The 22968-nt window shown below is 45.0% G+C and overlaps 1 protein-coding gene and 1 non-coding gene across 2 annotated transcripts; both read right to left on the reverse strand.

Moving 5' to 3' along the window:
* Nucleotides 1-888: 888 nt before the first annotated feature.
* L1TD1 (LINE1 type transposase domain containing 1) lies at nt 889-16081 on the reverse strand. The gene is made up of 2 exons (XM_053471958.1): nt 15931-16081; nt 889-1940 (listed from the first exon to the last, which is right to left on the reverse strand). The coding sequence occupies exon 2, from the start codon at nt 1825-1827 to the stop codon at nt 889-891; it is 939 nt and encodes a 312-aa protein (XP_053327933.1). The 5' UTR covers nt 1828-1940; nt 15931-16081.
* A 399-nt stretch (nt 16082-16480) lies between these two features.
* Nucleotides 16481-16634, reverse strand: LOC128502487 (5.8S ribosomal RNA). Its single transcript, XR_008355123.1, has one exon. It is a non-coding gene; the product is annotated as a 5.8S ribosomal RNA (ribosomal RNA).
* Nucleotides 16635-22968: the final 6334 nt, after the last annotated feature.

The following is a 22968-nucleotide window of genomic DNA, read 5'->3' on the forward strand; positions in this document are numbered from 1 at the left end:
AAATTATATATTACTTAATTCGTGTTTAATTCTACATTCAGTATAATGTTTCCCTTTTACATAAAAGTGATCAAATTCTGTGACAAAAAAAAAAAAAAAAATACTATTAGATAAAAAAAACGTGCTATTGTTTTTTATATGTTAATATCACAACCTTTATGTGTTCCAATATTTAGTGTTCCACAACCACTTTTCAATACAAAATCATAGCAATATTGCTTAAATTATACCTATAATTAATAAAGTAGTTCCCCTGTGCTATCTCAACTATCAATATTATCTAATTTCATTCTAATAAACTAGACATTTCTTAGAAATTATGTTTTACTTATTTCGTGTCTAATTCTGCGTTCAGTGTAGTATTTCCCTTTTACATAAGAGTGATCAAATTATGTGAAAAAAAAATAAAAAAAAAATAAAAAATACTATTGTATATAATTAACATGTTATTAGTACTTATATGCTAAATATCAGAACCCCTATGTGTTCCAGTATTTATTGTGCCACATTTCTTAGAAATTTCTTAGAAATTATGTTTTACTTATTTCGTGTCTAATTCTGCATTCAGTGTAGTATTTCCCTTTTACATAAGAGTGATCAAATTATGTGAATAAAAAAAAAAAAAAAAAATACTATTGTATATAATTAACATGTTATTAGTACTTATATGCTAAATATCAGAACCCCTATGTGTTCCAGTATTTATTGTGCCACGGGTATTTTTCAATGAAAAATCGTATCGATATTGCTTAATTTATATCTATATCAGTGGAATAATTCTATTCTCATCTATCTCCGATGTTACATAGAGTGATCAAGTTGTGTGGAAAAAATAGTAGTTATTACATATCAAAAAAAAAAACAAAAAAAAAAAAAAAACCTCCGATACTAAGAGTTTGCTGCTTCTGTTATTTTATGCTCAATTAGCCATTTTCTCAAATTTTCAGGCGAATCTAACGTCCACGTTTTGTATTCATAAGTTAGAATTATTTTAACTGGAAACGCCCAACGATAGCGAATTTGTTTTTGCCTTAAGATCTCAGTCAAGTGTGCATATTGCCGTCTCTTCATGCGCGTATGGTAAGATAAGTCCGGAAAAATCTTAATATTTAGAAATGGTTCCTGTGGTGTTGCTTCTCTATATGCTTTCAATATTTTTTCTTTTGTACGTAGATCTAAACAATAGATCATAATATCTCGGGGAGTCTCTGAGGGTAGATTTGCTGGTTTCATCGTTCTGTGGCATCGTTCCCATACTATCGTCTGGTCTTTTTGATATATTCCAATTTGTAATAGATATTCTTTGAGATATTTTTCCAACTGATCTTTGGATATAGATTCTGCTATCCCTCTTATCCTCAAATTTAGTCGTCGTGATTGATCTTCTATATCCGCCAATTTTTGCTCAATGATGTCAATTTTCATATCATACTGTTTGATATTATCCTTATGTATTAGATCCATCATTGTTAAATTCTCTATTTTCTCTTCATTTGTTTTGACTCTAAATGCAAGCGCTAAAAAGTCAGTTCTCAGATCTTGTACCTGTAAATGTATTTCTTGTTTTATTTTTTCAAATTGTTTGTCAAGTGCCATATTCATATATTCTTGAATTTGTGGTAATGGATCTGAGGGAGGTAGAGTCATGCTATGTTGTTCCTCTTCACCTGAGCTTGATCTATTCATTGCGGCATCTATATCTGATCTTCCTTTTTCAGGTTTTGAAGTTTGAGGAGAAAAAAAGGACAGTCTTTTTTCCGCTCTGTCTTTTTTATCCTCTCTTTTATCTCTTTTTGTAGATTTTTCTGGCGCTTTTTTTGATGCCATCTTTTGGCTTGTTATTTTTTTCCTTTTTTCTTTCCTTTCCTTTCTTTCCTCTTTCTTCTTGTCTTTTTCTTTATCCCTTCTTCACTTAGCCTTTTTTTTTTTTTTTTCCCTCCCTTCCTTTCCCTTCTTCTTTCTTTTTGTTTTTATATGTTTTTATTTTTCCTTCCTTTTTCCTTCCCTTCTTCCTCCCTCTCTCCACCGTTTGATAATCAAACACACAGAGGCCCAATAAGTATGGAGTAAAATCATATATCTGTCTGTTATGATTTAGTACTTCAAAAGGCTGCCGTTCATATGTCTATTTGGTTAGTTGAGCACCAAGCGACTTGTCTGTAACAATATCGGGCTTCCATACCTTGTTATTCCCAGTAGTCATAGAGTTAACTCTCAGATGAATATCTTTAATCCAATTCAGGTGTAAAACATTTGTTCTATTAGTTATTTGATTAATCCCAATGTATTTTACACATTTATCACCATATAGTTAGTCCAGCACATAGGGAAAAAAAAAAAAAAAAAAAAAAGATCATATAGCTGTTTAGTTGATCAAACAGAAATATAGCATAGATCTATTGGTTTATCTGTGAATTTAAAATGATGTATATCTTCCAAAACTTGCAGGTCCCAATAAGCATATATTCAGTTCTCCAATATACATGTTTCAGCCATATCAGATGAAGAGAGGGGAGTAATACTGAGAAGGAGGAAGCCTTGTTACAATAAAAAATTGTATTAGATAGCTTTAGATAGCTTTCTTTTCTTCTTTATAGGCACAAATTTAATTTCCTCAGAGTTAATCCATATATCAGTATGTAATAAAAAACTATGTAGTGCTTTTTTTTTTTTTTTTTCACCGCCAACTGGTCGACCGCACGTGTACCTGCTTTGACGCCGTCTTCATTCGATACAGCACCGCACCTCGCCAAGCTCACAAGCTCATTAATAGCCGGTATCAGCACTGTTGTAGCTGTTTTCAAAACTGGCAGCGGTCCGTCAGCAAATATTTAAGTGCGGCGACCACGGTGAGTCAGGAGTCAAAGAAAAAAGAAAAAAAAAAAAAAAAAAAACAACCAAAATCGAAGGAACCCGAATCGGACAAACAGAGGCAGTAGGAAACAACTCAGCACCGCGCCAGTTTGAGGCTAAAGAGCGGCACCAAAATCACTGCCTTGCCGGTTAATGCAATTCAGCATCGGAGGGAAAAAACTCGAGGTTCCCTAACCCAGGACTCCAGAACGCCGCGCGCGAGCACGCTTACGTGCTACGTCATCGCTCCACAGAGGTAAAGTTTGACCATTTCAGCAGCACTACTCTCCTTTCTGCTGCTAGCTCTGTCAGATGGTCCAACTATACTCCCAAGTGCCTCTTCCCAAAACGCAGCTGCTCCACTCAGCTGTGTTGTGATGCTTGTGGCACTGCTGCTGATGCTGCTGCTAGGAGTAGCAGACCACATCATCTCTTCCTCCTCCTGCACCTCTCCCTCCTCGGACAGCATTCCCATTTTACGCTGCCAGTTACGCACCTTGTTGACCAATTGCTCCCGGTAGCTACTGAGAACATTAAATTTCAAAGCTAGCTTTCCCTTAATTCTTGGATCACAAAGGCACGCTAGCATCATTTCGGGACTCTCTTCCATTCGTTTGCGAAGGTGTACTTTTAGCAGATCCTTCAGCTTCCTGACTATGGCTGCTACGTCAGGATGTAGAGTGCCGCCTTGAACAGCCTCACGGTTTTCAAGGAACACATCCATCTTGCTGCCTAGATGGGAGAACACTGAGATTACCTGGGCCAGACTGGCAGAGTTTGAGCTTAAATTTTCTGTGGCATCCCTGAATGGTTTAAGGACTGCCACTAGCTGGGCGATCACTGTCCAATCCTCCCTATTCAATGGAGATGTAATCCCAATATTGTGCTCTGAGGCAAGATTATGGATTGCCCTCTGCTGCTCCAAAATCCTCTCCAGCATGTCTAACGTGGAGTTCCACCGTGTACTGACATCCTGACGTAGGCAGTGTACGGGAAGACCTGCCCTCTCTTGCTCTTCCCTCAAAAGTTGGCTAGCCTTAACACTATGGTGAAAGTGCCCAGCGATCTTTCTGCAGCGGGACAGAACTACTGCTGCCACATTAGTTCCTTCTGACATTGCTGCCTTCACTACAAGATGGATGATGTGGGCTGCACAGCGCACACAAACAATATGACCATCTCGCAGCGCTTTCACCATATTGGCACCTCCGTCAGTTACCACAAAACCAACTTCAACATTGGTGCCCGCCTCTGCTCCCACCCAAAGGCTAAACATTTTCCTCATTGCATGCAGAATATTTTGGGAAGTGTGCTTTTCATCCATCACTTCTGCATGGAGAAAGAAAGATCAGTAGCCTGCTGCAGCAGCTTCCTTAGACACACCAGGCTGCCACCAGTGTGCTGTCAAAGAAAGAAAGGCATGCTGGCCGCTAGGTGCACTCAACAAATCTGTAGTGAAATGAACAGACTGACCAGCAGCCTTGGAAAGCTCCTCTTTCACTGCTCCAACACAGGACCGATACAATGAGGGGACAATGTTCCTGCTGAAAGTGGAACGTGACGGAACTGTATATTGTGAAGCCACAGCCGCCATCAATTGTTTGAAAGGCTCCCCTTCAATCATAGAGAAGGATGCCCCTCCAACAGCAATGAACTGACCAATCAGTCGCGTTACTTTATTGGCCTGCTGTTTGGGCATTGACCTTTTGGATTGGAATGCCACAAATTGTTCCAGGGTGGGCTGAAAATGCAGTGCTCCAACCTGCCTTGGTCTCTGGCTGCCAGCACTAGCTGCTGCTGCTGCTATTGGCTCAGAAGAAGAAGCTATTGGGGTTTTTCCACGGCCACCAGCTATGCTGCCTGCACTAAGTTTTACTTCTGCATCTTTCCGCAATAGCACAGCGTTGTGTTGAGTGCTGAGGTGATGCTTCATGCTAGCACTGGTAAAATGGCCAGACACTTTCCCTCTGCTTATTACCTTCCCACAATGTTTGCACTTTCCATAGCGCCCTTCTTCAACATTTTCAAAGTGCTCCCAAATTGGGGCGCGCATAGCCTTGGAGTGTGTCTTGGGTGCTGCTCCTACTGCTCGGGGTGGATGAACAGAGGCAGAACTAGTGGTGGTGGGACTGGTGGTAACAGTACTGGCCATAGTGGGACTGCTAATTGCTTTAGCTTTAGATTTGCTAGGTTTTGCTGCTGCTGCTGGTGGTGGTGATGGTGATGATCGTAGCGGAGAAGGTGGAGGCTCAGGGGAAAATTGTGCACTAGTCATTTGGACACTGCTCCCTGAGGAATCTGATTCCTGACCACTCATCTCCTCTACTTCCTCTGGCTCATAGTCTAGTTCTTCATTAGCCAGATCGAATGGAATTCCTGCTAGGCAGGAGCTAAGACTGATATCCTTGTGAGACTCGTGACTAGTAGTAGTACGAGCAGGAAGAATAGACTCTGCACTTGGCCTCTCAGTCTCAGGCTCCTCTGCTACCTCGCTAGGTGGAGTTCCAGTATGTGTAGCCCTCTCTCTAACTGTCTTTACAAAAGTTTTGTAAGGACTTGGTGGCTTGCTAGAGGTACTAGGAGGACATGGCGTGGCGGTACCAGTGGGAATAGTAGGCGCAGCACTAGTGGTGGTAGAGGCGGTAGAGGTGGGGGTGGTCATGGTGGTGGTTTTCCCTACAAAGGAATGAGATCGCTTTGGTTTGGGACCCCTCTAAGTCTTGCTGCTAATTTGGCTCTGCTTGGTACCTTGCATGCTGCTTGTGGATGGGGAAGATGCTGTTTGGGGCAAAAGGCACTTCTTTTTAGTCACTGGGCTGGTACTACTTGTGCTATCCTTTAACTTTGAACGTGCTTCTGGTGCTTTAGGCTTTCCGTAAAAAAACATAGAGCTTGTGGGCCTAGCCGCACTACTACTGCCTGCTTTTGGTGCCTTTCCTTTACTTGATGATCCTTCAAGCAATGCTTCCCCAAATGATAAGCGAGAGCTTGGCCTACTTGGCCGACTAGACTGACGCAAAGGCTACATCTTAGAACTGCTGGTGGTGCTGGTGGTGGTGGTGGTGGTGGTAGATGGAGCTTGTCCCTCCTTAGTCCCAAAAGGAGGATCCATTTCAAATTTTGTGTTGTGTGTGTAGTGTAGTGTAGTGTTTAAAAAACTACAAACAAAATAAAAATAAAAAAAAAGGAAAACGAATTAAAGACAAAGAAATTAGAGGAAGTTCTCTTCAGTGCTACTGCTTAAAAAGTAAAACTATGCACTACTGCACTGTGCTGTTGTGTGCAATCTGCCAAAGTGCTAAAGTTATTTAAATTATTAACTCAAGATTAACTATTTAATAACTAGCAGTATTTTATTTTTAATTTGAATTTACACGGGCCTAAGAGCTTAGCCTACTACTATGCTAGCCTAAAGCTATATTTCCTTACTGTAAGTCTACCTCTAGGCAGACGCTCTCAAACCCACTAAGCTAAAGTGAGGTTAAATCAGATTCAGTATATGATTTATTAATTAATATTAAGTTATATAATATTAATAGATTAGAAATAATTTACTTATATATTATGTATTATAGATAGAAGAATATAGATTATGAATTAGAATTTAGAATTAGAATTATTTATATTATAGATTATGAATTAGAATTTATATTGTTATATATTATTTATAATATATTATATATTAAGATTAAAGAAGATTAGAATTATTTTAGTACTACAGCTAGTAGCTTAAGGCTTTGCTTAGTACAGTTGTTGTCATCACACAGTCAATTTTTCTTGAAAAGAAATTAGAAATAAAATAAAATGTCACAGCAAAACAGTTAGCTTCACTGCTTGCTGAACAAAAACACACAGCACTTATGCGGCTGCACTCACTAGCCCAACAAGTTCACTTCACTGATGGACTGAGGTGAGCAAAACACTAAGGGTACTTTTAATAAAATTGAAATAAAATGTAAAATAAATGAGAAAATCTTTGCAAAACAGTTAACGTCACTGCTTGCTGATCAAAAAAAAACACAGCACTTATGCGGCTGCACTCACTAGCCCAACAAGTTCACTTCACTGATGGACTGAGGTGAGCAAAACAAATGAAATAAAATGAAAGATTAATTAAGAAAAATTGACTTGGTCTCTTACTGTTGCTAAAACAAAGCACAAACTATAGAGCTGCAGCACCAGTACTAATAAGATTAGCTGAACTATACGCTAGTAGTAATTAATTAATATTATTACTTTTATTTATAGCTAATTTAATTAACTATTAAGATAAGAATTATAGAATTATTGATATTACTGATTTTAGATTAGACACTAGTAGATGTCTTGAATGTCTACAGTACACTCTACACTAGTATACTATTACTAACTATAACTGACAAATATATATATAATTTTATAATGTATTCAATTATTAATTATATTAATTAATATTACTGATTTTAATTTTAACTTATTCATTAAGTTGAGGTTCGATGAGGCAATAAGTCACTGATTATGTCATGAAGGGGCAACCCTGACCAGTTACTCTTACAAGACGGTCGCGTTGGTCCAGCATAATGCGATGTGTATCAAACGCCGGCTCATGCGATGCCGTAGAGCGGAAGGAATCTGCACATATAATGAGTGGGATTTTGAGGTTTTTATTGAATATGATTCATCCTATCAGTGAAATAAGACCTATAAGACCGATTGTACAGCGCTGCGGAATATGATGGCGCTATATAAAGTGTTAAATACTATTAATAATACAGTCTAATTTACTTGATGCTTTGCACTGGCGATCACCATCTCATAGCTGACAGCACATACTCTGTCGGAGTCACTGATAACCCCTCGGTCTGTTACAAATGCCCCTGGAAGGGTTTTCTGTAAAAGGATTTGAATTTGTTGATTACAGTATAATAAGCAGTCAAAGGGGTTTATTAACTAAAGCGAGAGCTGACAGGAGAGTTTGCAGGATACTTGCAGTTTTAACTCCTTGAATTCACCATACGTTATGAAGGTCCAACCCAGGTGACCTTCTGCTCTCCATTTTTAACCCCTTCCCTACCAAGCGTTTTAGTATCTAAAGACTGTATTGTTTTTGCCATTTTTACCATATGTTGGTTTAATTAAGATTAAACATTGTTCTGTGTTTGATGTACCCGGACCGAAGAGCTTAAATCAGGGAGACTTCTTCAAAGTCTCACCCGCTTAGACTTGGCGATTCGCGTAGAGAACTTCTGCTGCAGCCGGAAGGAGGTGCGGTTAGCAGCGGGGGTTGTCTGCATCCATCGCGCAGACCTTCCCCGGCTGTCAGAGATCAGAGTTCTGACAGTCGGCGGGTGTATGCATGATGGATGCAGACAACTGCTTTTTTACTACTTCAAGTTCCATTTCCCAACCTTTTCATTGTTACAATTGTTTCCACTTCATGATAATTAATTTTATTACTAGACTAAAGTAAGAAAAATTGCCAGCTTTTGCTAAACTGCAACCCCTATGATTCTCAGTTCAGCCAAAATCCATACACAAAAGAGGGTTATGACTTCACAGCCATAGATGTAACTTTTTATATTTTACACAGAATTGCAACAATAACACAAATGAAATCACTTGAAATGTTTTATGACTATTGACGTGTAAAATAATGTGCTATAATATATATCATAGTGGTATAAATAACATAGATTTTACTCTTCAGGGACATCGCTGGATCCTTGTCTTAGGGCTCACCGGACAACTCTGCCCTGGGTCGGGGCGTTGGGTTCAGATTGGGCATGTAGTAGGCAGGGGCGTACCTAGAGTATTTGGCACCCGGGGCGGATCCTGTAAGTGGCACCCCCCCCCAAATGTAAAGACATCTACAAATTATGTTGGCAAGAATATTTATTGCACCAATTTGTAAACTGTATGTCAACTGTAAACAACAAGAAATCTGAAAAAATAAATAACTTATAAGTAAAATAAATACATTTAAATAACATTTACTAAACATATAATAGTGCTTTCTTTAATAACCCTCCAAAAAAAACAGCGTCCACATTGCCCACATAGAACCTGACCAGCACCCAAATTACACACACATAGGACATGCCATCTTTGCCCCCAAACAGCTCAGCATCGTTCCCAAACAGCAGAGTGTACGCCATCTTTGTCCCATAAACACCCTGCCTGTGCCATTTTTGTCCCATAAACACCCTGCTTATACCATCTTTGCCTTTTTGACAAATCAACTATACACCTATGATTAACACAAACACTTTTACAGTCACTCACTAATTCACTTTCATTCACACAATTCATTCACACAATCATTTATTCTTTCACACAAATTATTTACACATATTCATTGATGCATTCTCACAAATTCATTAATTCTCTCACTCATTCACACAATTCATCCACACATTAATCCATTCATTTTCGCTCTCTCATTCTGACTCTTTATTTCAATATTCTTGCTACCCTCCTTTCTCCCTATCTACCCATTCTCACCCCCTTCTGCCCTATCTACCCCTTCTCACTCCCTTCTCCCTATCTACCCCCTATCCCCCCATCTCACTCTCTTCTCCCTATCTACCCCCTCCTAACTATCTACCCTCTCCCCCCTTTGAAGTTCACTTACCTTTCAGGAGTCCTGCGGTGGGGGTGCAAGGCCTCTGTCTCCCAGCTCTGCCACTGTATGGAACAGTATAGAGTGATGGGAGTTATGATGTTTTAAAGTGATTTTATACACCCCTGGCCAAGCAATCGCTAGAGTTTGCCTAAAGTGTGGTAGGTTAAGTAAATAAAACTGTATAGTGTATCCAGGATGAGAGCTGAACGTTAATTGTTTTTTATTTAATTATAATTAACTTCTTAAACAGGACCACCTCTTCTTTGTGATGGAATATGTAAACCTATTTTCCTACCTGGAACAGAACGGGAAGCTGGATATCCGCACTGTAACATAAGGCTTGTTGGGGTTTTGTTGGGAAAACAGTTTTTATGTGAATGAAGAGAATGAGAGAATGGAATATTTTAGAATGTGTCAGCGGCAGGGTTAACATGTAAAATTTAGAAAAATTATGAAAATTAGAGGTTAACCTAGACAGCGTTATCCTGCTGTTATGTATTGGGGAATTATGCAGTCTGTTTTGCCAGTAGATGGCAGCATAGTGGAAATGTGCACTTGTTCTGTTGTGTTAGGTCTCTTGTGTATATATCTTAACCCCTTAACGACAATCCACGTACATGTACGGGGTTGCCGTGCAACGCGATAACGACAATGCCCGTACATGTACACAAGTGGTCACAAGTGAGGCTATCCAGGCAAACCAAAAAAAAAAGTTTTGCAACCTTCCGATCTCCGCAATTCACGGAGATCGGCGGTTTAAACAACAGACCTGCGATGCAAATCACCGGTCTGTTAAACACGCCCCCCGAGCCCGATTCAAATCGGGTAAGGGGCATTCCAGGCTGCTTCTACATTGAGGCATGCCTGCAATGCCCCAGAGGGGGCTTCACAACCTCCCGATCGCTGTGATTCACCATGGATCGCAGCGATCGGTGGGTTAAATGACAGACCAGTGATTCAAATCACTGGTCTGTCAACCCCCCACCCCCGATGCAAATCGGGTGAGGGGCATTCCAGGCTGCCTCTTCATTGAGGCAAGCCTGCAATGCTCCAGGGGGGGCTTCACAACCTCCCGATCGCCGTGATTCACAGTGACCTGGTCTGTCAGTCACTCACCCCCCCCATTCCAGCCTGCCTCTTCATTGAGGCAATGACGTTTTTTAACTATACACATTTTTTTAAAATACACATTTAACCTCAGTGTATAGTAAAAAAAAAAAAAAAAAAAAAAAAATTATATATATATATATATATATATATATAGTTACATGTAAAAATAATTACCTACTGTCACGAAAAAAGTGCAAATAGGTATATATGTATAAGTTTTTTTATACACAATTAGCGTTACCTACAATTAGCGCTGTATCGTCCCAAAAAATTCCCACACGCAAAGAGTTAAAATATTGGCATTATAAATGCCCATAGGGTGCCTAGTTTAAAAAAATTAAGATTTGATGGAGTAAATTGAATTGGCCGGCTTCAAAGATGTCCCAAGTATGGGACGTGGGCACAGAGTGACCAGATGTCTAAATGGCAAAAAAATCCACACCTCACAAAGGTGGCCTTTTACCTCCCAAATAACCCAACAAACCCCTGCATGGGGGGTATCACTGCGCTCAGGACATGTCACTGAACACATATTGGGGGGTGTTTGACAGGGACATATACCAGGAGCGGTAAATTTATACCTGAAGTACAACGTGTGTGAAAAAAATTCAAAAAAAATTTACTACCATAAAGTTTGACAAAGGCTAGTGGTAGAATTATTGCATAGAAAGGGTTAAAATACCAGCATTTCAAATACCTTGGGGTGTCTAGTTTTTAAAAATATATGATTTGATGGGGTAAATTTCATTGGCCGGCTTCAAAGATACCCGAAATGGCACATGGGGCAGAATGACCAGCTTTGGGGAAAAAATGGTTTTGAAATAGCAAAACGCTACCTGTACTTATACAGCCCCATAACGTGCAGAAAAAAGCAAAAAAACATAAAAACATTGGGTATTTCTAAACTCAGGACAAATAGTAGAATCTATTTAGCAGGTTTTTTCATTCGTTTTTGCAGATGGGTAAAAGTTTTTTTGTTTAAAAATTGAGAGAAAGTAATTTTTTAACAAAAAATCACCATATTTTATCATTTTTTTATAGTAAATTAGATGATATGATAAAAATAATGGTATCTAAAGAAAGCCCTGTTTGTCCTGAAAAAGACAATATATAATATGTGTGGGAGCGTGAAATGAGAAAGAAGAAAATCACAGCTAAACAGTAACACTGAAAAATGTTAAAAGAGCCATTGTCCCACATTATACTACGAGTAATAACCCCTATTGTCCGTAAGGGGTTAATCTGGTGCATGTGGCTACTGAAGTAAAGTTATGTTCCACTGCTTGTCTGTGTTTGTGAGCAATATCTACATAATATTCAAATACAGTAAACTGGCAACGAGGATGGGATTTCATTTAATGGACACTGCAGAAAAAATATAAAAACTCAGCCAGAGTGAGGAAGTTGAACTTTTCTTTTTTTGTTGGATTTATACATATACAAATGTATCCAGCATGGCTTCTCTGGGGCACATGGAGGAATTTGATCTGGCTAATCCATCTTCATGGGACTCATATGCTGACAGGTTAGTGTTTTTCCTGGAGGCGAATAAGGTGGTTGATGCTATTCAGAAAAGAACTGTGTTACTGAGTGTTATTGGATCTAAGACTTTTGATACTGTCCGCTCATTGATAATTCCTGCGACACCAAAAGACTGCTCATTTGAAGAAATACTGGCACTATTAAAAAGGTTGCGACTAGTTCCTATCCGGTAGAAGGACCATGTCCTTTACAGGGATAGGACATAGCTTGCTCAGTGTGTGTGAGCTATTTTCTATCCAGCAAAATTACCTTTTGCCCCCTAGTGGTCAGGTCCTGTACAGGGATAGGAACTATCCAACTCATGTAAAGAGAGCTAGTTTCTATCCCTGTAAAGGACCTTTTGCTCCATCGTGGCCAGATCCTGTTAAAGGATAGGAACTAGATGGTTCATGGTGAGAAATCTAGTTACCATCCAGCTTAAGGACCCTTATCTCTCCAGCTCACACAGGTCCCTTACAGGGATTGAAACTAGATGGTTTACGGTGAGAAATCTAGTTTCTATCCAGCTAAAGGACTTTCATACCTCCAGCTCACACAGGTCCCTTACAGGGATAGGAACTAGACGGTTCATAGTGAACAATCTAGTTTCCATCCAGCTATAGGACTTTTATACCTTCAGCTAACAATGGTCCTTTACAAGGATAACAATCCCTAGTTCCTATACTGCAAAGGGACTCATATATCCAGCTCACACAGGTCCCTTACAGGGATAGGAACTAGACGGTTCATAGTGAGAAATCTAGTTTCCATCCAGCTTAAGGACTTTCATACCTCCAGCTCACGCAGGTCCTTATACAGCCAAGAGACAATTAAACCTCCAACTCACACAGGTCCCTTACAGGGATAGGAACTAGACGGTTCATAGTGAGAAATCTAGCTTCCATCCAGCTAAAGGACTTTTATACCTTCAGCTAACAATGGTCCTTTACAAGGATAACAATCCTTAGTTCTTATACTGCAAAGGGACTCATATATCTTGCTCACACAGGTCCCTTACAGGGATAGAAACTAGACGGTTTACAGTGAGAAATCTAGTTTCCATCCAGCTAAAGGACTTTCATACCTCCAGCTCACACAGGTCCCTTACAGGAATAGGAACTAGACAGTTCATAGTGAGAAATCTTGTTTCCATGGTCTTGCCATGGTCATAAAGGCAAGAAAAATTCCAGAAACATTGTCTATTAGATTTTATTTACTCTAACGCGGTTTCATAACATACCCATAGATATTCCTAATAATAATTGTTGTATTAATGAGTACTGACGTGTCCTTTTCATGACTCCAATTGTCTTCCATCTGTCCTGGATTCACACCTTAACCCTGTGTGGTCCCTAATCATCTGAGCAGGTGAAAGACACAGCCAATGGAGCCTTTCTTGGATATTCTCCATTGTGTTTGGCTGTCCGACGCACACACCTGAGCTGTTCCCACTACCTTTGCACTTGTCCGCTCCACAATACTCCGTGGGCAACAGCTTATGCCTGGCTCCTATTCCAAAAAACTGCCACCATGAGGACGTAATCTATTAATCTACCCATTTCACTAAAAAGTTAATGTTGTGAGTGGTTGAGATAGACTGTAGAAGAAGAAAACAGTATAAATATCTAGTTAATGAAAAAAAAGGATTTTTAATTGCAATTCCAGATATATTACATGCGTTATGTTCATTTAATTATTCGTGAACGTATATTATTATTATTACTATTATTTTGAAACATATACAGCTGCTGCTTTATTTTATCACATTCTCATATACATTGTGAAGGTCTCAATTACAGACATGACATTTAGTCTATAACAAATGAGTCTATTCACTTAAAAATGATGTGCAGTAGAGTTGAGATCCCTGGCTTAACTAGAGTGAGCTGCGCGCACTCTCTCTCTCTCAGAGAGAGAGAGACACGCACTCACTGGCACAGACAGAGAGAGACATACACACTCACTGGCACAGAAAGAGAGAGAGAGACACTCATTGGCACAGAGAGAGAGAGACACACACACACACACACTGACACACAGAGAGAGAGAGAGAGAGAGAGAGACACTCACTGGCACAGAGAGAGAGAGAGACACACACTGGCACAAAGAGAGACACTCACTGGCACAGAGAGAGAGACAGACACATACTCACTGGCACAGAGAGGGAGAGAGACACTCACTGGCACAAAGAGAGACACTCACTGGCACAGAGACAGAGAGACACTCACTGGCACAGAGACAGAGAGACACTCACTGGCACAGAGAGAGAGACACACACACACTCACTGGCACAGAGAGACACACACTCACTGGCACAGAGAGAGAGAGACACACACACACTCACTGGCACACAGAGAGAGAGAGACACACACACACACACTCACTGGCACAGAGAGAGACACACACATTCACTGGCACAGAGAGAGACACACACACACACACTCACTGGCACAAAGAGAGACACACACATTCACTGGCACAGAGAGAGACACACACACACACTCACTGCCACAGAGAGAGAGAGAGACACACACACTCACTGCCACAGAGAGAGACACACACACTCACTGCCACAGAGAGAGAGAGAGACACTCACTGCCACAGAGAGACACACACTCACTGCCACAGAGAGAGAGAGACACACACTGCCACAGAGAGAGAGAGACACACACTCACTGCCACAGAGAGAGAGAGACACACACTCACTGCCACAGAGAGAGAGAGACACACACTCACTGGAACAGAGAGAGAGACACACACACTCACTGGCACAAAGAGAGAGACACTAACTGGCACAGAGAGAGAGACACTCACAGGCACAGAGGGAGAGAGAGAGACACTCACTGGCACAGAGAGAGAGACACTCACTGGCACATAGAGAGAGACACTCACTGGCACAGAGAGAGAGAGAGACACACACACACTCACTGGCACAGAGAGACACACACACTCACTGGCACAGAGAGAGACACACACACACTCACTGGCACAGAGAGAGAGAGAGAGAGACACACGCTCACTGGCACAGAGAGAGAGACACACACTCACTGGCACAGAGAGAGAGAGACACACACACTCACTGGCACAGAGAGACACACACACTCACTGGCACAGAGAGAGACACACACACACTCACTGGCACAGAGAGAGAGAGAGAGAGACACACTCACTGACACAGAGAGAGAGACACACACTCACTGGCACAGAGAGAGAGAGAGACACACACACTCACTGGCACAGAGAGAGAGACACACACAGTCACTGGCACAGAGAGAGAGACAGACACACTCACTGACTCGCGCACGCGTTAGACTCCTTGGTCCGTGTTTCAAGACGGGTCAGGTGGGTCACCGACATCGCCGCTGACCCCTGGCACCCCTCTGGTTAAAGCGTGGGCCCTCCCGCCTCGACAGCGCAGACGGGGCGCACTGAGGACAGTCCGCCTCGGTTGACAGCCGCGCCGGGAGCGGGGGGGCCCCGTCCCCCCTCCCCTGCCCCGCGGCCCGCCGCCATGGCGATACTGCTGCCTGAGGGGGTCTGTAACGCCGGGGAAAGAGGGGCCGCCCTGTGACAGCCGACCCGTGCCCCCCGGCCGCCTTCCCAGCCGACTCGGGGCAGCGGAGGAAATGCGCCCTGCGGGGTCATCCGGGCCGTGGCGCCACCTGCCCCGGCCCGCTCCGCGCCCCCGTGAAGGGGCGGGGGGAGGTCGGCGGCGTCTGCGGGCACCGGCAATGGCTGGCCATGGCCCGCCGGGTTGAATCCTCCGGGACCCCACCCGTTTACCTCTTAATGGTTTCACGCCCTCTTGAACTCTCTCTTCAAAGTTCTTTTCAACTTTCCCTTACGGTACTTGTCAACTATCGGTCTCGTGCCGGTATTTAGCCTTAGATGGAGTTTACCACCCGCTTTGGGCTGCATTCCCAAACAACCGGACTCCGAGGAGACCGGGTCCCGTCGAGCCAGGGGCCGCTACCGGCCTAACACCGTCCGCGGGCTGGGCCTCGATCAGAAGGACTTGGGTCCCCAAGCGACGGCGGGGGCGGTCCGGTCTCCCTTACGCCACTTTTCCCGCTTCCCCGGGCGGCCGGGGATTCGGCGCTGGGCTCTTCCCTCTTCACTCGCCGTTACTGGGGGAATCCTGGTTAGTTTCTTTTCCTCTGCTTAGTAAATTAGGAAATTCAGTGGGTCGCCACGTCTGATCTGAGGTCTGAGTCGCGCTGGTCCCCTCTGGCCTCTGGCCACGACCCCGGGCACCCGGGGTTCGAGCCCGACGCGTCCCCTCGCGCTCCTGGGCGGGGAGGTCTGGCCTTGGGAGGGACGGAGGAGAAGGGGGAATACCGACCCCTGCGACAGCCCCAGCCGGGGCGGCAGGGGGGGAGGCGATCGACTCGGGAACGACCCTCAGACAGGCGTAGCCCCGGGAGGAACCCGGGGCCGCAAGGTGCGTTCGAAGTGTTGATGATCAATGTGTCCTGCAATTCACACTAATTCTCGCAGCTAGCTGCGTTCTTCATCGACGCAGGAGCCGAGTGATCCACTGCTAAGAGTCGCGAGACGCTCTCTCGGAGGAGAGCCTTGCGGGAGAGGCAGGCGCTTTCGCCCGCCGGCTTCCGCCCGCCCCCGCCCTCCGCTCTCCCCTACCCTGGGGTTTCCTTTTCTCACACGTCTCGCAGAGCACAAGCATCGGGTTTGGCTCGTGTCCCCCGATCCGCCTCTCGCGGCTTTGATCCCATTAATGATCCTTCCGCAGATTCACTTCCGGAAACCTTGTTACGATTTTTACTTCCTCTAGATAGTCAAGTTTGATCGTCTTCTCGGCGCTCCGCCAGGGCCGTCGCCGACCCCGGCGGGCCGATCCGAGGACCTCACTAAACCATCCAATCGGTAGTAGCGACGGGCGGTGTGTACAAAGGGCAGGGACTTAATCAACACGAGCTTATGACCCGCACTTACTGGGAATTCCTCGTTCATGGGAAATAATTGCAATCCCCAATCCCTATCATGAACGGGGATCAGCGGGTTACCCGCACCTGTCGGCGAAGGGTAGACACATGCTGATCCGTTCAGTGTAGGGCGCGTGCAGCCTCGGACATCTAAGGGCATCACAGACCTGTTATTGCTCGATCTCGTGTGGCTGAACTCCACTTGTCCCTCTAAGAAGTTGGACGCCGACCGCCAGGGGCCGCGTAACTAGTTAGCATGGAGGAGTTTCGTTCGTTATCGGAATTAACCAGACAAATCGCTCCACCAACTAAGAACGGCCATGCACCACGATCCACAGAATCGAGAAAGAGCTATCAATCTGTCAATTCTTTCCGTGTCCGGGCCGGAAAACAAAATAGAACTGGAGTCCTATTCCATTATTCCTAGCTGAAGTATTCAGGCGACCGGCCTGCTTTGAACACTCTAATTTTTTCAAAGTAAACGCTTCAGACCCCCGGGACACTCAGTCAAGAGCATCGGGGAGGCGCCGAGAGGCAGGGGCTGGGACAGGCAGTAGCTCGCCATCCCTGGGGGTCAGCACTCGTCGGCATGTATTAGCTCTAGAATTACCACAGTTATACAAGAAACAGATGGAGCGATCACTCCATAACTGATTTAATGAGCAATTCGCAGTTTCACTGTACCGGCCGTGTGTACTTACACGTGCATGGCTTAATCTTTGAGACAAGCATATGCTACTGGCAGGATCAACCAGGTAGCTCCCGTCACGCGTGGGCCTGGGGGGCCCCAGACGCAACTCCGGCGGACCGCTCCCACCCCGGGCCCAGGGCAGGAGACAGCGGACGCCGGGTCTCAGCCCTCGGATCGGGTCTACAGGCCCGTGGGAGAAACAGGGAGAAAAGACCCGATGCCCGCGCCTGCGGGTAACCCACCGACCGCGGCTTCAGGCCGCGGGGAGTCCGGGGCCGAGCAAACTTAGTCGCCTGGAGGGCGTCCGGGGGCTGCGCCGGGAGAGCGTGGGGAGGTGGGCCGCTCGCCTGCACCAGATCGGGGAACCAGATCGATCATTGTCCTGGTCGTGGTGGTCGACGCCGACCAATCACCTATATATCTGGCGTAGGGTGCTTGACGACCCTGGCGAACCGGGGCGGAGTTCCGCAACACCACCGGGAAAACCCGGCCCGGCAGTCCGAGATCGACGGAGCGAGGGTCGGATGCGGCCAGCGAATCCGACCTCATTGACTTCCAGGGTTTTTCAAGCAACTTGGCCTGCCAAAAACAGGGACTAAGAGCAAAAACTCAGAGGCCGGCGGCTCCGAGCGGCTCGCGGGCGGGCCCGGAGGCGGTGCGGCACCCGGGCAGGCGGCCCGAGGTCCGGGGAGCCCCGGGCAGAACCCTCGGCCGTCTGCTGGGCAGCAGGTTACCGGGAGCCGGGGTGGGTCGGACCGCAGGGGAGGCACCCGGGCTAGGCGGCCCGAGGTCCGGGGAGCCCCGGGCGGAACCCTCGGCCATCTACCCGACGGCAGGTTCACAGGAGCCGCGGCCGGGCCGTGCCCGGGAGACAGGCCCGGGTCGGATCGCCGGTGCGGCACCCGGGCTAGGCGGATCCGGCCCGGCGGGACTCGTGGGCGGCGGGAGCCGGCTCCCGGCAACTTGAGCGGCTCCCCTAACAATCCGGCGGTGGGTGCCTTATGACCCTGGCGAACCGGGGCAGAGGGGGCACACCACCGGGAAAACCCGGCCAGGTAGGCCGAGATCGATGGAGCGAGGGTAGGATGCGGCAGGCAAATCCGACCTCATCGACTTCCAAGGTTTTCCAAGCAACTTGACCTGCCAGAAACGGGGACTTAGAGCGACGGCGCGAGCCGTCCGCGAGCAACTTGTGCGGCCGGGAACAGGGACTTGACGCCGGCGGCTCCGGGCGGCTCGCGGCCGGCCCGGGCAGGCGCCTGCGAAGTCGGGGGAGCTCGGGGCGGAACGCTGGGCCCCGCTACCCGGCGGCAGGTTCCCGGGAGCCGTGGCCTCGTCGACTTCCGGGTATTTTCAAGCGACTTGGCCGGCCAGCAACCGGGACTTGGAGCAACAGCTCCAGCCGGCCGCGAGCAACTTGTGCGGCCGGGAACGGGGGAATATCCTCAGAAACACAAAAGTGTTGGTGAAAAAAAGTGCACGAAATTAGAGCAATGGCTGACTTTGGCAGTGATTAGCGGCCAAATGGTTGCATGGAAATTGTCCAAATGCTCTTGATGAGATACTCTGGGTTGTCTGCTTTACAGAAATATATACTTTTATGGGGGTATTCAGATTCAGAGGGAAAATGAAAAAAAAACTTAGATGTTTTTTCTAATTTATGCTATTTACAGTTTACAAGCGCTAGTTGTGAGTCTTCCATTTGATAGCAGTGTTGAATAGGAATGAGTTCCAGACTGTGTGACCCTGATAATCTACCCCTCCCCCAGAGATGCTGAGACTCGGGCAAGAACACTGAGACTCTGGGTCAAACCCTGAGAGTTGCGAGGTATGTCTGTGATGTGTTACAGTTTATAAAGTTCGATTTGTGAAAGTAAATATACAAAAAAGGGTTTTCTCTCTAGAATCCAAACTTTACTAGGGATGTAACTGAATCCTGGGCTTCAGTATTGGAGGTGGTATTGACCAAGACCCCTCACAACACCGCTTTTCAGATGCACAAGGTGGGTCAATATGAGACGCCAGTTTATTCAGTGATGTTCCAGTTGTCATTAATTGTGAAGATTTAACTTGAATTGATTCAATACAACCCCCACACACACTCCAAGGCAGCAACTCAAGGGGGTTTATTCACTAAATAGAGAATTTGCAGGAGATGTATGGTCTCAGCACATTACTATACATTATGTAATGCTAAACCCAGGAGCTACTGCTGCAGGAGGAGCCTGGTTGGCCCTGTATAATGTATAGTGAAATCAATGAGAGTGTATCACTCTGCTCACCCATTTACTTGTGCATTACATCGGACAAGAATGGGTGGTAGTTTTTTAATGTTGTTTCAGGTAATAAAGCCATAAGACAATGTGTATGAATATATGAATACTTTATTATATTACAACAACAATGTGCTCTTCTGGCATTCCCTTCCCCATTTCCCTCTTGTTGCATTTCATCCCTCCATTTCTCTCTTCTTGCATTTCCTCCCTCCATTTCCCTCTTCTTGCATAACCTCCTCCTTTTCCCTCTTTTTGCATTCCTTCCCCATTTCATTCTTCTTGCATTCCCTCCCCCATTTCATTCTTCTTGCATTCCCCAATGTTCATTCATCCAATTGCATTCCCTCCCCTAATTGTTATCTTCTTCAGATCCTTCTGCCCATTTCCCTCTTCTTCCATTTCTCTTCCATTTTATCTTTTTTCATTTCTCTCTTCCTACATTCCCTCCTCCCCTTTCCCCCTTCTTGCATTCCCCTACCCCATTGTCCTTCCGTTTCAGTTATCTCCTATTTCTTCTTCTTCCATTTCAGCCTCTATTCCCCTTTCCTCCATTTCCTAATTCTTGCATTCCCTCATTCAATTTCCTCTTATTGCATTCCCTCCACCCTTCCCTCTTCTTGCATTTCTTAATTCAATTTCCCTCTTCTTGCATTCCCTCCCCCATTTCCGTCTTCTTGCATTCCCTCCCCCATTTCCCTCTTCTTGCATTCCCTCCACATTTCCCTCTTCTTGCATCCCCTTCCCCATTTCCCTCTTCTTGCATCCCCTCCCCCATTTCCCTCTTCTTGCGTTCCCTCCCTGTTTTCACTCTTCTTGCATTCCCTCCTCCATTTTCCTCTTCTTGCATTCCCTCCCCCATTTCCCTCTTCTTGCATTTCCTCTCTCCATTTCCCTCTCCTTGCATTCCCTCCCTGTTTTCCCTCTTCTTGCATTCCCTCCCTCTATTTCTCTCTTCTTGCATTCCTCCCCATTTCCCTCTTCTTGCATTCCCTCTCTCCATTTCCCTCTCCTTGCATTCCCTCACTGTTTTCCCTCTTCTTGTATTCCCTCCCTCTATTTCCCTCTTCTTGCATTCCCTCCCCATTTCCCTCTTCTTGCAATTCCTCTCTCCATTTCCCTCTTCTTGCATTCCCCCCCCATTTCCCTCTTATATTCCCTCCCCCATTTCCCTCTTCTTGCATTCCTTCCCCATTTCCCTCTTCTTGCATTTCCTCCCTCTATTTCCCTCTTCTTGCACCCCCCCATTTTCCTCTTATTGCATTTCCTCCCTCCATTTCCCTCTTCTTATATCCCCATTGTCATCTTCTTCAGTTCACCCCCCCTTTTCCCCCTTCCTCCATTTTCCTTACATTTCATCTTCTTCTTTTTCCTCTACTTGCATTCCCTCCCCCATTTCATTCTTCTTCCATTCCCCAATGTTCATCCAATTGCATTCCCTCCCCTAATTATCTTCTTCAGATCCTTCTGCCCATTTCCCTCTTCTTCCATTTCTCTTCCATTTTATCTTTTTTAATTTCTCTTTTCCTACATCCCCTCCTCCCCTTTCCCCCTTCTTGCATTCCCCTACCCCATTGTCCTTCCGTTTCAGTTATCTCCTATTTCTTCTTCTTCCATTTCAGCCTCTATTCCCCTTTCCTCCATTTCCTAATTCTTGCATTCCCTCATTCAATTTCCTCTTATTGCATTCCCTCCACCCTTCCCTCTTCTTGCATTTCTTAATTCAATTTCCCTCTTCTTGCATTCCCTCCCCCATTTCCGTCTTCTTGCATTCCCTCCCCCATTTCCCTCTTCTTGCATTCCCTCCCCATTTCCCTCTTCTTGCATCCCCTTCCCCATTTCCCTCTTCTTGCATCCCCTCCCCCATTTCCCTCTTCTTGCATTCCCTCCCTGTTTTCCCTCTTCTTGCATTCCCTCCTCCATTTTCCTCTTCTTGCATTCCCTCCCCCATTTCCCTCTTCTTGCATTTCCTCTCTCCATTTCCCTCTCCTTGCATTCCCTCCCTGTTTTTCCTCTTATTGCATTCCCTCCCTCTATTTCCCTCTTCTTGCATCCCCTCCCCATTTCCCTCTTCTTGCATTCCATCTCTCCATTTCCCTCTCCTTGCATTCCCTCACTGTTTTCCCTCTTCTTGCATTCCCTCCCTCTATTTCCCTCTTCTTGCATTCCCTCCCCATTTCCCTCTTCTTGCATTTCCTCTCTCCATTTCCCTCTTCTTGCATTCACCCCCATTTCCCTCTTATATTCCCTCCCCCATTTCCCTCTTCTTGCATTCCTTCCCCATTTCCCTCTTCTTGCATTTCCTCCCTCTATTTCCCTCTTCTTGCACCCCCCATTTTCCTCTTATTGCATTTCCTCCCTCCATTTCCCTCTTCTTATATCCCCATTGTCATCTTCTTCAGTTCACCCCCCCTTTTCCCCCTTCTTCCATTTTCCTTACATTTCATCTTCTTTTCTTTTTCCTCTACTTGCATTCCATCCCCCAATTTCCCTCTTCTTGTATTGCCTCACCCCATTTTCCTCTTCTTGCACTCCCTCTCCCCATCTTCTTCAGGTACATCCTCATTTCCCTCTTCTTGCTTCCCCTATTTTTATCATCTTCTGTTCATTCCCCTGCTTTTCCCTCTTCCTTCATTTTCCTTCCGTTTCATCTTTTATTTTCCTCTACTTTCATCCCATCCCATTTCCCTCTTCTTGAATCGACTCACCACATTTTCCTCTTCTTGCACGCCCTTTCCCCCTTTCCATCTTGTTCAGATACACCACCATTTCCCTCTTCTTTCCCTTCATTTACATCCCATCTTCTTCAATTTCCCTCTTCTTGCATCCCCCCCATTTTCTTCTTCTTCTTGCATTCCCTCCCCTAATTTTCATCTTCTTCGGGCCTTCCACTCATTTCTCTCCTCTTCCATTTCTTTTCCATTCTACATTCCTTCATTTCCCTCTTCTTGCATTCCTTCCCCATTTCACTTTTTG

Source organism: Spea bombifrons, chromosome 7 (genome assembly GCF_027358695.1).
Source record: "Spea bombifrons isolate aSpeBom1 chromosome 7, aSpeBom1.2.pri, whole genome shotgun sequence".
In the NCBI taxonomy this organism is placed as follows: Eukaryota; Metazoa; Chordata; class Amphibia; order Anura; family Pelobatidae; genus Spea; species Spea bombifrons.